General features: G+C 37.9%; 1 protein-coding gene across 1 annotated transcript; it reads right to left on the bottom strand.

Annotated features, from left to right (window-relative positions):
- Positions 1–8,421: 8,421 nt before the first annotated feature.
- On the bottom strand, positions 8,422–10,975 carry LOC140228016 (uncharacterized). Its single transcript, XM_072308414.1, has 3 exons — positions 10,633–10,975; positions 9,532–10,064; positions 8,422–8,901 (listed from the first exon to the last, which is right to left on the bottom strand). The coding sequence occupies exons 1-3, from the start codon at positions 10,973–10,975 to the stop codon at positions 8,701–8,703; spliced, it is 1,077 nt and encodes a 358-aa protein (XP_072164515.1). The 3' UTR covers positions 8,422–8,700.
- Positions 10,976–14,310: the final 3,335 nt, after the last annotated feature.

The following is a 14,310-nucleotide window of genomic DNA, read 5'->3' as shown; positions in this document are numbered from 1 at the left end:
TTGATGTTGTACCCAGGGTGTTGTACTAGCAGGATGGGTTCCAGCATCAATTAACGTACAGTATTCACTTGCTTGTATGCTCTGAATTTTCAGGGACTGTATCATACAGTGGCAGCACAAAGTAGTTCCAAAGGAGTGACTGCCCCACACGAGTAATGCATGGTAGTAACCATGAAGCAGAAGAGAACTACTGGTGCTCAAGGATGGTATAAAAGCTTAGAAACATAATTAGATCGACAGCTTTGACTGAACCGAGATGAGGAACAAAAACTCACCTTCTCTCGACGATCACAGCTCACTCAATACAATGCAAATGCCACAAAAGATAGCAACTTGTAGATTTTTTAATGTTTTGTGTTTTGTGTGTTTTGTTTGATGACTTACAAACAACTGATTTCTTAAATATATAGACTTACGAAACCCATAAAACATTGGAAATTGTGTCATACATGCATCAAAGACACAAATATCACTTACTTCTTTGTTAAAGTTTTTTCTGTAAATTACCGAAAAATAAATTCATAAACTAATTTCAAATTATAAATCAAACCCTCAGCCTAACATTGTAATGACTACTGTAAAAGTGGAATTTTTCACGGTGTTGAAATTTTCGTACATTTTGCGCAACCAGAAGCTAGCGCGAAAATAAAAGCATGCGAATATTTTTGCTCGCCATAATGTTCCAGTAGTTAAATGTCTCGATTCCGTGGAATTGAAAACATGCCAGACTCTTCTTAACTGGCCGAGTGCGAAAAATTAATTGTGCGAAAATATCCACTTTTACAGTATACGTGGGTAATTCCCACCTTTTATCTCCATACTGTATTTGACAGATTATAAGATTGTGTATACATGTGCATTTCAAACTAATGAGGTGTCATTGCATGCAGTATTGAAGCAATAAATGTAGTTGAAGGTGACCCATTTTACAAAAATTCAAAAAAATCAAAACAGACTAGAAATATCACTGAGAATGTGATAATATCACCACCAACATGGAAAGTAATAATGAAATGTACATACATTATAGGCGGGGTCAACTTCACCACAGAACAATGTTTCACACATCTAAACCATATAGCAGTAACATGTGCCAACGCTTTGCATCAAAACTTCCAAAACTAAGATTTCTGTAGGCCTACAACATAATTCTCTCTCTCCCCCTCTCTCTTTCTCTCTCTATCTATCATATATATATATATATATATATATATATATATATATATATATATATATATATATATATATATATTTATCTACTATAGTATTTATAGAGAGAAAGAGAGGGGGAGGGGGAGAGAAAGACAGTGGCAGTAATCATGCTCTTACCATGGCAACCCATTGTCTGGCATTGACAAAAAAAAAAAAAAAAAAATGTCTTGCACATCTACATAATTTGTGGTGGACATGAATGTCAAATTTCAAGTCAATTTCTAAAAGTAATTTGAAAGACAATATATTGCAAAGGAGTGCACACCAACCAACCAACCAACCACACAGTGAATCCTATGTACACGTTGTACCCCCTTACACACTTTGTGTGGGCGGGGATGTAAATAATACAATACATATAAGGGAAAGTCAATTTTGCATAAACATTTATTTGTAGAGTTATGCTGTTCTGCAACCTTTGAAACTGAAACAGATGATTACATCGCATATAAAAATAAATTAGATATGTGCAATCTCAGCATTCACATTTGAAGACCATTTCAAATTGTATAAAACCTCAATATGCCATTATGCACTTGCTACTACCCTGGGATGGTACAGTTTTGGTTGAGATGGGGTTTGAGGTTTACACACATAAACAAATCTCAGAACCCACAACTGAAGATCATTTCAAATTGTATAAAACCTCGATATGCCATTATGCATTTGCTACTACCCTGGGATGGTACAGTTTCGGTTGAGATGGGGCTTGAGGTTTCCAATGTTTTTGATGATGATTTGTTTTTTTAGATAATGGGAAACCTCTGATGAAATATGAAAGAACATATAATTTTAAGAGGAATTCAAAGTGTATTTGATGAAAATTGGTTTTGAAGTGGCTGAGATATCCAAAACAAAGCAATCCTAATAAAAGGTTGGACCACCTTTTATTAGGGTTATTTGTTTCAGTTTTTTTATTCATATCTCAGTCATTTCAAAAAGGATTTTCATCAAATAAACATTGCATTGCTCCTAAAATCACATGCTTTTTAGCATTTTATAAAGTGGTTTCTAAGTATCTTGCAAAAAGTTAAACGCTGAATTCTCATCTCCACCAATACTATACCATAGATCCCTTAACAATTCACAATATCAAGTGTCCCAAATCTCATGTTATTTCCTTCATCTGATTAGATGAAAAAAGAAATGTACATATAGTATGATTGCTGCCGGAAATATGAAAGATAGTACTGATGATAAACCCACAAAATATATACACAAAAACCTCAAAAATGATAAGCTTTGAAAAGGTATCAAATCACAGCATCACGTATATGGTGATTTCCTGCTAAAGATTGCAATACTCAACAGAGTAAAATGAAAACAAAGAAAATGGGAGAGATTTCATCAAATATTAGACTTACATTTAAGGACACTACAAAATATTAGATTTCACGTTTTCATAAAACAGAGATATGGGCAGAAGTCATAATTAAAGGACAAGTCCACCTTCATATACATGTGGATTGAGTGAATGCAACAATATTAGTAAAACACATCAGTGAAAGTTTGGGGAAAATCGGACATTCCGTTCAAAAGTTATGAATTTTGAAAGTATCTGCATAGTCACTGCTGGATGAGAAGACTACTACAGTGTATGATGTCATATGCGTACAACGATATAAAGAAAATAGAAAGAGAATTTCACAAAACTTCACTTTTTGAATAAAGTGCACATTTCTTCGACTTGTTACTGACATATGTTAAGGGTAATATTATTCCCCCTGCCTTCTGAAAGAGAGAAGTCAAGTGTTCTTTTTGTTGTGCGAGAAAAGTGAAAATATGTTGAATTTTCTTTATTCTTTCTTTATATCGTTGTACACATGTGACATCACAAGCTATAGTAGTCTTCTCATCCAGCCTTTAGTGAGCAGAAACTTCAAAAATTCATAACTTTCGAAGGGATTGTCTGATTTTCCTCAAACTCTCACTGATGTGTTCAACTAATATTGCTGCATTCACTAAACCCACATGTCTATGAAGGTGAACTTGTCCTTTAATGTAGATAAAATGACATGATGTTATGACATACAGATAGTCGATATACAGTCAACTTTGCTTAGGTCGAACTTGCATAAGTCAAATGATGACCTAAGTCAAAGGTCTTTTTAAGTCCTCTTCTTTTTATATTCTATTGATTTTAATCTCTTACAAGTCGAATTTTCTCAAAGTCGAAGCAACGTCTCTAGTCCACATACACAGTATAGATTAGACTTAGGCTAGGTTGACCACACATAATATTTTCATATCTGACATCATTGAATACAACCAAGGCTCAATATTAACTTTTTCTTTTGGTGGCCTGTCACAAATGGACACACTAGTAGTTACGTACATGTATTGTACATGTATAATGTACTGCATGCATGGTTGTTTTAATGTGTATGTACACAGGTGGACCAGATTAATGGAGAACATTCTATATGATACAGATATAGTACATACAGGCTAACCAGATCGGTGGAGAATTTTCTGGGTGGTATACAATGTAATTACAGTACATGCATGTGACAGGAAATACATTATAGCTCACTCAATCTAGAATGATTTCACCCATTCCAGAATGTTCTAGGAAGTGCTAACATATTTAGCTGAGTGAGGCACTGTCCTTGTAGCCCAATGTGATTGGTAGTTATTTTTGATAGGATGTTATGCACATAGTTAGGCAGTGAGTCATCTAGGATTTCTGGAACAGTCTTGGACTTGCTAGTACATACAAGTGTGTGTCCCCAGGTTGGAGAAAATTACAGAATGTACTAGAAAGGGGTGAATGGATATAAAAGCCGGAGAAATTCTGCAGTAGGCAGAGTACCCAACACCTCTGCTCTGAGAGTTACGTCACTTCTGGCTCTGAAGCGACTTGTTATAGTCAGTCCTGTGTTACCTGCTGACCTGTTACGTTTGTGGAGATAAGGCCTGGGAGACATTTTGCCTGCAGAGAATTAATTTGCCTTCATTGGAGATAGACTCCATATTTTAATGTCAACGGACATTGTTACGGCAAAGCTGTGACGGGCTGGATTCCTAGCTGGACAATATAAAGTAAATCATCATTCAATGCATCCACTGGACGTGGTCGTCATAACGGTGGATTCTGCACATTTCGCTGTGAACATTATACTGTGGATCTATAACGTGGATATATACCCTGGATCTATACCGTGGAGTATTGTAACCTGCGCCTCTGGATTTACGTCGGAGGTATCATTCATCAGTGCATCGCGGATCATTCATTTGTGCATCGAGCATCGTATTGGGACATTTCCAGGGATATTGCATGTAATGCGTGTAAGTGATTCTATTACTAATTTATAATTGTTTCTATTGATCATTATTGTACTGATGTAAAAACCGATTACGAGTCTGTATCCAAAATATCACTGTTAATAAACCGCCTGAACATTAGTTGATTGTTTCTTTTGTGCGATCATTCTCAGAGTGATTTTGGTCGTAACAGGCCTAACAATGAAATTTGGTGGCTCCAGCAGAACTACAGGTTGTACCTCTTGATAATATTACCTCTAACATATTCAGTTGATATGATTAAATTATATTTTCCTCTCAGACATTTTATTTTTGGTCATTTCTATCTGGCTCACCAAAAAGTTACCCTTTGTTGCTCAGGACTGTTATGATACAAACAATGAGCTTCCTGACAGTGTTATACCAACATGGCATAAATGTAGCAAATTCTTGTTGTTTTTCAACCTACAGCATCCATGATTTTGACAGCTGAGGTGAAGAGTGGACGTACAATACATAAATTACCTATTCAAAGGAAGGGTGACACCACCACTCTTATAAATCATAAGATTACATTGCAACCATTTAGATGATAAAGTATAATGTAAATAAGGAATGAATATTGCAAGCATGGTTTAAGAAGCGAGTCTATCACAGATAATACATGTCATCAAAACATAAAGACAAAATGGGTAACTCAACAGGAGAGATTAACCTTTTTCTTCACTGGTGTTGTGGCACCATGCAATTCCATCAAATCTGCACATACTGGTACATAAAGATCAAAATAAATAATAAACCCTTATAGGGTGTAAAAAAAAAGGAGAAGTTATCTAATGATATAAAGACTGTCATACATGTCAACTCTTTTATCTCTTTCTGTTAAACAGAGATTGCTTTCACATATCAGAAACCAAGAAAATTGCAATGCTCAAGAGCTAGATCTCATATTTACACATGTACATGTGCTCAATATATAAAATGCTAAATCATTTGTGAGTTAGCATGGACCTTAGTGAAGTCTTCCATACAGTTATCATGTCCATATCTAAAGAAAAACAAACAACACATCACTACAGAGAAAGTACAAGGAAAGTACACCTCAGTCATAACAACTACATGTATTGCCATTCTAAATTCTTAACACAACATACAGGAATGATGCTTGTACCATAAGCATACATTGTATGGTATTACACCTGCATTTTTACACCCGAAAATAATGTGACATCACCATACACTGTACATGATAACAAATATTTAATGACATATTTTTTTTCAGTCCGACATGTTTCATGATGGATCCTTTTCATCATTTTACTTCAAGACACTTCATGTGGACAACAAATAACATTGCGCTAATATATTGTGCCTCAATAACAAGTGCCACAGATGCAACTTTACTTGAGTCCAATAACTGGCCCAAGTCATCATGGCTGGTTTGGTATCTAAACACGCTATTATGAATTTAATAGAGCAACACATGTCCCACAGAACGGGAAAAAAATAGACTCACTTTCTCTTCTTTTGATTGTCAAGGTTGGGTAATATTATCAGATATCTTTTTTGCGAAATGACTATTCAAATTGCAATGTATATTTCTATTTATTATCACTTCAGCACTGTTTGGGAATAAAATGAATTTTTAAATTCAGTTAGGTGCTCAATTAGTACAGAATAGAATACAGGATTGCAAAGAATTAATGGTTTGTGATAATCTTCTTGAACTGAATAAACACAGTATGTTCATTCAGAAACTTGACACTCACATATGTGACTATGCTTTCCCTTTACAGAAAGGTACTCACAAAACTTGAATGTTTGAAAGTAATCAGTACATTTATTATCAGAAGCAGTGATTGTCTGGCAAGCAACAGAAAAATATGCAACTTTGTGCATAGATTATATTTTCAGGGTAGCTCAATGCTGCAGATACTGTATACACCGTTATTTTCGCGTACAGATATTTTCGCGAATGACGTGGTCATAGACATTTTCGCGAGATGTTGTTTTCGCGAATCAACGCCGACGCTTACATTAATGCTCTATTAACAAAATGCATGGAGACAATTTCGCGTGTTGTTAAATTCGCGATCCAACTGCAATTCGCAAAATTCACGAAAATAACAGCTTATACAGTAGATCTATAAATGTAGAAAGATGAGAATATATCACATTAGCATGTTCATAATCCTGATATGTCTGGAATAAGGGCAGAGAATACTGTTATTTGGCACATTAGTGAAAAATGTGAAATACCTTAATGATATGGTAAACCCCTCAACAGATACAAATTACCTACATCAAATCATCTACATCTTGTATTTTGCATGAAAAGCTGTCATGGATTCTTTGAAAATGCACATTCACAGACCCAACAATGTTGCTTTCAGATATGATTTACAAGAAGCAAATCCATGGCACACAGAATTTGTGGAAGAGAAAAAGTCACCAGAATGCAGATAACAGAACATACAAGGTATTAACATATGAGTCAAAGATTGAGCAAATTTGGATAAATATCATGAAAAATATCACACTTTGAAAGTTTGAATGACACAACATCATTTAACATGATATTCTATGTGCACCAAACTGAAGCCAGCTTTGTGGTGTGACTATGCATAGCATTACTTGCCTGAAAATCCTCATTAGTCTTCTAAAGGACATGTTATGTAATGTTAGATTTGGTGGGCAAAAACAACTCAAAAAAATCCAATACACGCTTGTTTCTACAAGTGCGAACCTTATGTAAAACCACTTTGCTTGACTGAGCAAACAAGTTGAAATAAACAAATGGATGGGTAAAAGGCAGAGTCATTTCATCCATTCTCCATAACAAATCAAGTGAGCCCATGGTAAGAATTTACAGGTGATTTTGAATACTAGTACATCTGTGTACAAGAAAAATGAGTCACATGACCAATGAGGGTGTTTATAGATATTGCAATGAGATTCAGCACAATTATTCACTGATATTAATAAAGCTTCATTTAAAGTGTACCAATACCCTAAGTATATGTTTGCTACATTTGTAGAATATACTAGAGACATGACCTCTGCAAAATGTTTTTTGTCACTCTCATTTTTATTTATTGGGGTTTAAATAGAAAATTTAAAGAGTATACAAAAACAAAAACGACTTGAAATAGTGCCAATAGACTAGTTGATCACCCAGTTCTTTCAATTGAACGATTCTGCTGTAGATATTTTTCTCCAAATACATCTTGAATGATAGTAATATACAATGCAGTTTACCGGTCGATGTGGTATCTTGATATTATTTGTAAAAATGTACATGTATACATTGTAGCTATAATAAGCGCACATATATTGTACTGGCGCTCACGGAACAGAACTTAAATGTGTGGAGCACAAGTGCCAAATTGTTACCGAGAAATGTTCTGATTTATCAAAATATGTACACTTTCTGGGGCTATCACAGGTGAATTACGGCTGTTTTTTGTGTATGCTAGCTGTACACAAATTTGATTTCCAAGGTATTGGTACACTTTAACTGCCATCAACATTTGCCCACTTTCTTCCACTTTGTCCTACTTCTTTTGCTAAATTAGGTTTTGTTCAAAGGCTACAGCTTTACGTATTTGGAACCTTCTTCATATATCACATAGCTCCATGTTATTTAACAAAATTTCAGTACAGTGCACTCCCGTTATAACGAACACGGTTATAACAAAATTCCGGTTACAACGAAATAAAATTTAGGGCCGCAACATTATCAACTTTATGTATTTTTATTGTTTATTCATTCGGTTATAACGAAATTTCGTTATAACGAAAGAAAACTGCCGGTCCCGAGGACTTCGTTATAACGGGAGTCCACTGTAGCATGTGTGTGCATGTATGCTACATCTACATTAATGAAAGCAAGAGATACAAAGATATGAGACAGTTTAAGGTTAAGATTGACTGTTATTCTCATTCAGAACATGATTATACCAAATAGAGCTTGAGAGCTGTATGAGGTTGTTACTCATCAGGTTATTCATACAATTATTATAACACCAAACCCACATCAAGATGGGTGTGTAACTAATTCATTCTAGCGAATATGTAAGACATGGGGCCCATGATAGTCATACCTGTCCCATTACATTAATTATGAAGTGATTTAGACACTACAAACACAATGATTAAATCATAGCACATGAGGATGCATACTTACATCATCTGCATCGTTCTGACGTTGAAAACAAGTGTTTTTTCCTTTGAGGACGGGAATGTTTATGGAACAGAAGCAGTGCTGGTGACGTTGGAACACCATGCATCAGGTTTGCAGAACGGGTCAATGCAGAAAACTGGGAAGGAGCAACAGGTGCAAATGGCGTCATGGACAAGACAGACCTCGGTTGCCAGGTAGCAGCAGCCAGCATAGTCGCCACAGCATCCCCAGTCTGCACCATAGATGTGCCAGCCATCACCATACTACAGAGCGAGAGATAAGATTCCAGAAGATTCCAGAAAGGTTGCACATTATATAGAAGCAACTTAGGTAATAGTATACTGAATAAGGCTTTCCATCCTTGGACAAGATGTTTTGGGCATGATGACTCTCTTGACCCAGGTATATTTTAATTGGTACATGTGCCTGGCAATGCTGGACTAGTAATAAAGGCAGGCCCTCTGGCAGATCTGTCCAAACACTGAAAAGGCTATCAAGGGAAAATAAGACCTTACCACTGTTATAACTGATTTCTGAGTGGAATTACTGGCAAGGTTATTTAATATACATAATAGATTCTATATCTTTTGATTACATGTGAACTTTGCACTTATGTGCAACCATCAAAACTTGAAGAGAACTGATGCTAAATTGCTCGCAGCAAAACATAATTATGTCACTCATCCAAACAAGGAGGAATGTTAAGTACAATCTTACATACTTACTCTGCCCACAGTAATAACTTTAGGTCACTCAGAAGGTGATCAATTACAGTTTAAGGAATATTTACTGGAAACAAAGATTTACTTGTAGACAGAATGAAGTTTAGCACACATCAACCTACACTGTATTAGCATAAATGTATATCCTTGGCACAGCCATGAGACACTTACCAACCACATGCCACAGCCTGGCTCTACACAGCTGATGTTTCCACATGCTATAAGGCGGGCAATCTCTTCTGCTAGCTTAGAGTTGTTCCCGAGGGTGGTATACAGCTCTTCCGCCATTTCGGCTGCCTGCTTACCATTCAGCTGGGAGAGCATCTTCTCCATGAGACGGCCAATGAAGCTCTGCCTACACACCTCATTGTTGCATGCTGCCAGCAGGTTGGGCAACATCCTGTAGATGTGCTCATTGTACTCTTGCTGGCAGACAAAAAGTCCTGCATGATTGTACGCTTGGTGGGGAGGGCACGCCGACTCCAGTGAAATTCCCTTTGCCAGGCGCTGGGCAGTTTTGATGATTGATACATGATATGTGGCAGATGCATGCACTTGGTTGAAATTACCCTGCAGGTCCACCTTCTGAACCAGGTCATCGATCATGCCTTCGTAGAGGTCAGCCAGTTCTGGCAACCTTAATCCTGATGTTTGGATGGCCTCCAGCAGAGACTTGGCTGCGTGAACTATTCTCTTTTCCATATCTGTCACAAGCAAACAAAACAACTCATGTGACATAAATATGTACTCTGCACTCATTAAATCAACCATAACAACACTGCTGAGCACAGTATAACCACAACTGGAAAAAAAAGGCCATCTCTTGCCCCAATTGAAATAAAACACAGGCTCAAAGTCCATACCATCACAATGGTCAAGCTTGTTTGGCATTATAAGTCCAATGCTAAAGTCTGTGAGCACATTTACAGCCTGTAGTTTCATAGAATATTAAGTTGTAAACAATGCTGAATGCAACGTCACTGCATTGAAAAACTTGTTTTCTTGAACTCCTATGGAGGCCTGTATAATGTTTGTGAACAAGGTAAAATACATTGTATCCCACATATACAGAGCTGGCACTACCAATCTTCTACAATTATCAAAAGCCTACTTCCTTCCACTCCTAAACAACAAGACCTGAAAACTATTCAGTAGTATGCACAGACCTGAAACTGTAATTCTCCACAGGTATAAGAACAAAATGCCTACATTGTGCAAGTAACTATGAAACAATTATGTAAAAGACTGGAGTGTTTGCTTGTTTTTTCTTACCAGGGATTTTTCTCTCAAACTGATACTTTTCTGGGAAGGAGAGCTGTGACATTACGGTTGACTTTCTTTCATCTCCATTCAACCTGGTGACCGAGACTGTTGAAACGATGTATGACACCACACCAGACTCTCTCCAAGCAGATGGAACATCTTTTTGAAAACCACAAGTTAGGTCAAACTGAAGCTTTCCAGATGTGTAGACAGCTGCTAGACTGCTGGAACTAGTAGTGAGAGACTGGAGTTCCAGGTTCCCCTTGGCAGCAGATACTACAAACCATTGCTGAACTGAAACCGCTCCAAGTAACAGCAGTGTGGTTTGCATAAGCCGGACTAGACTTTCCATGTTAACAACCACCAGACATTCAACTGTGAAAGCCCCTGCAGAAAATAAATCAAGACTAATGGCAACAATCTTCAGGATGGAAGGAGGCAGAACAGAAGAATATCAAGAATAATGTAGAGAAGATCGACATGTATTTGTGCAATCGCCATTACCATTTTTACATTGAAGTACTGTAAAACACGATACTTTCGTGGCATGAAATTTTCACAAATTGGAGCCGACGGCCTTTTTCACGGCATGAAATTTTCGCGTAGTGCCTCTGGCATTCAATGTTAGTGCAGACAAGAGCCTTCGTGTGCATTTTAATTTTGCGAATCTTGGTTCTCGCAAAATTTGCGGAATTAAAATGCACACGAACATTCCTCGTTTTACAGTAAAGATTCATTCATTGCAAGAAGCCTTTCCAATTTCTCTATCTACTTTTACTGTAAAACCCATGTGAACAATATCTAACTAGAAAAGCACTCGGAGAGTGAAGACCTCCACAAACAGCTCATTTCTACCCATACACGCATGCTGAAAATTGCCCAATTTCCCCATTTATATGAAAAGCCTTTTATTGCATCACCAGCTTTCAGCTATGCACCTCGCCTGAGCAGATCAAATGCCTTTTAGAGGGCATATAAACATCAAATACACACTGTGTGAACTCCCAAAATCATTGATTGACCATATCTGCCAAAGATACAAATTTCCTTTAAAAATCCATTTAATTTCCCAGATCACTACCCAAATTTAACCATCTCTTTCTTGTGTCATTATCAACTTTTCCTGCAAGTTTCATTCAAATTACTTCACAGCTTTTTGAGTATTTTGCACACAAACAAACAAACTTAAACAAACCAACACTGATGAAAATACAAATGCCTTCCTTGCTTCACGGAGGTATTACACTGCACAAGAGTCGGTAATTCTAATTGCTAATGTGCTGACTGCTGTATACAGTTCTGAGTCCCTGCCCTCTTTCATATACACTCAGCTGGAACCATATGAAGCATTTTTCATCCAGACTTCATGCCTGGTTTCGAGTTTGCCATACAGGTCAAGTATCAATTTCATTTGTAAATTCAAATCTAACATTAGACTATTTTTTTTGGTCTACACTGTACATCATCATGTCATCTGAAAAGCATAAACTCTAAAAGTATAATAACTAGGAGTACGACCAGCCCGAACACAAAGTGTCCATTCACTTTCGTTTTGGTATGGTCGCAGTTTAGAACTCAATCAACGTTGTAATTAACAAGAGACCCGGGGGTCACGCGCTCACCCGAGTATCGCAATTTCACCTTCCATGCATTCTTGCACACTCTTACCTGAGAACATTGGAAACGTAGGTCTGCATATGGATCCCCCCCCCCCCCCAACTCCAGGGTTGGGGGGGGGGGGGGCAGGCGGCCCTAGATCTGCAATGAACAAACTTGGAACTAAAGTAATCAATGTACAAACTCATGGTATTTATTTTGCTTTATCATTTCTGGTTCTGGAGTAGAAGATTTTAAGTATTCCTTAATGTGGGGGGGGGGGGGGAGGGAGTTTGGCCCCCTAGGGGCCCCCCAAGAGGGACATGGTGCCCATTTGAAGGAATTGAGATTCTATCCCCCTAGGGATGCTACCTGCTAAGTTTGGTCAAAATTCATCACGAGGTTTTCAAGAAGATGAACATGTACAATTCAGGCTCCATTACAACTGTAGGACTTCTCCCCATCCCCTCTCCTGGGTCCCAAGGGGGGGGGGGGGACCCCTGATTCCGCCAACCCCATGAACAAACTTGAAACTACAGTCATCAACGTACTAACTCATAGGATAGTATTATCTAAGCCCTATCACTTCTGGTTCTAGAGAAGATTTTTAAAGATTCCTTAATTTTAGGGGGTTTGGGCGACCTGGGGGCCCCCAAGGTGGGCCATGGTGCCCATTTGAACAAATTGAGATCCTATCCCCCTAGGAATGCTACCTACCAAGTTTAGTGAAAATCAGACATGGCGATCTCAAAGTGAAGATGAGAATGTACAATTTAGGCCCCATTAGGACCCCTCCCCACCCCCTCCCCTGGGTCCCAAGGGGGGCACCCCTGATTCCCCCATGAACAAACTTGAAACTACAGTCATCAATGTACTTACTCATAGTATCAACTAAGCCCTAGCTATCACTTCTGGTTCTAGAGAAGAAGATTTTTAAAGATTCCTTAATTTTAGGGTGTTAGTGCCCCCCTGGGGCCCCCAAGGTGGGCCATGGTGCCCATTTGAACAAATTGAGATCCTATCCCCCTAGGGATGCTACCTGCCAAGTTTGGTGAAAATCGGTCATGGGGTTCTCAAGAAGAAGATGAAAATGTAAAAAGTTTACGCACAACGGATGCCGGACGCCGGACGACGCACGACGGACGCCGGACGACGAGCGATCGCAATAGCTCACTTGAGCCTTCAGCTCAGGTGAGCTAAAAAAAAAAAGCTGATAAATTATCTACATTCTATAGAATGTCAACATTAATATTGGATATCACATGCAACCCTTGTAATACTATTATTATTATCATTAATTTATCTGACATTATCAGGGGTGGATCCAGGAATTCCATAAAGGGGAGGCGCCTTTGGCTTTACAAAATTAAAGGGGGTGCATGTGCCTCCCCCCATTTTTTTCTTTTTATTTCCTTTGCTTTAACAGAAAATGAGGAGGGGGTGCGTGCATGGTGCGCCCCCCTCTATCCTCTGGATCCATCACTGATTATTATCAGTATTATTATTATTATTTTATTATTATTATCATCATTATTATCAAATATTATCATTATCATTAATTAATTCATTTGACCATAAATTGCAATGTACAATGTGCATAGTTCTAGAGGAGTATAGTAAATTTTAGACAGAAAGATCCGTCTGTCCGGAGGACTCTTTTTATATTTTGCCATTGAAGCCAGACGCAGTCTCCGCGGAACATTCCCCGACGGACAGATACAGACCGATCTTTCGGTCAAAGTAAATTTATAACATGCACATGAACTTACTTTATCATGTAGGACTAAACATACTAGACTCTAGTAATATATTCATTATATAAAATTACTAGTATTTGAAATGTAACCTTACTTGGCTCAAACGATATCTCCGCTTGTCTTCCGCCCTCGGCCTTGCCTCCTCCTCTTGTTTGCCGACGAGCTCGTACGTGGGTTGTACCGGTACTCGCAGCGAGTGAGAAGTAATTTTATACTGACGCAAAGGAGCGAGTTCGAAATGGGGCAGTGCCAGTAGAGCGGGCTTGTGCGACGACTCTTCCTCGATCGAGCTACCTTCACTTCAGTATGAGCTATGTTGAGGTTGAGTTTAATC

Source organism: Diadema setosum, chromosome 1 (genome assembly GCF_964275005.1).
Source record: "Diadema setosum chromosome 1, eeDiaSeto1, whole genome shotgun sequence".
Lineage (NCBI taxonomy): Eukaryota > Metazoa > Echinodermata > Echinoidea > Diadematoida > Diadematidae > Diadema > Diadema setosum.
Note: the sequence above shows the minus strand (reverse complement) of the source record. Positions and strands in the feature narration are given on the sequence as shown.

Bases quoted from the DNA above. Each gene is read 5' to 3' on its own strand.
- LOC140228016 (XM_072308414.1), bottom strand. From the start codon at position 10,975: ATGGAAAGTCTAGTCCGGCTTATGCAAACCACACTGCTGTTACTTGGA. The intron at 10,065-10,632 runs GTAAGAAAAAAC...TGCTTGTGACAG, and splicing joins GTTTGAGAGAAAAATCCCTG to ATATGGAAAAGAGAATAGTT. The intron at 8,902-9,531 runs GTAAGTGTCTCA...CTCGCTCTGTAG, and splicing joins CAGGCTGTGGCATGTGGTTG to TATGGTGATGGCTGGCACAT.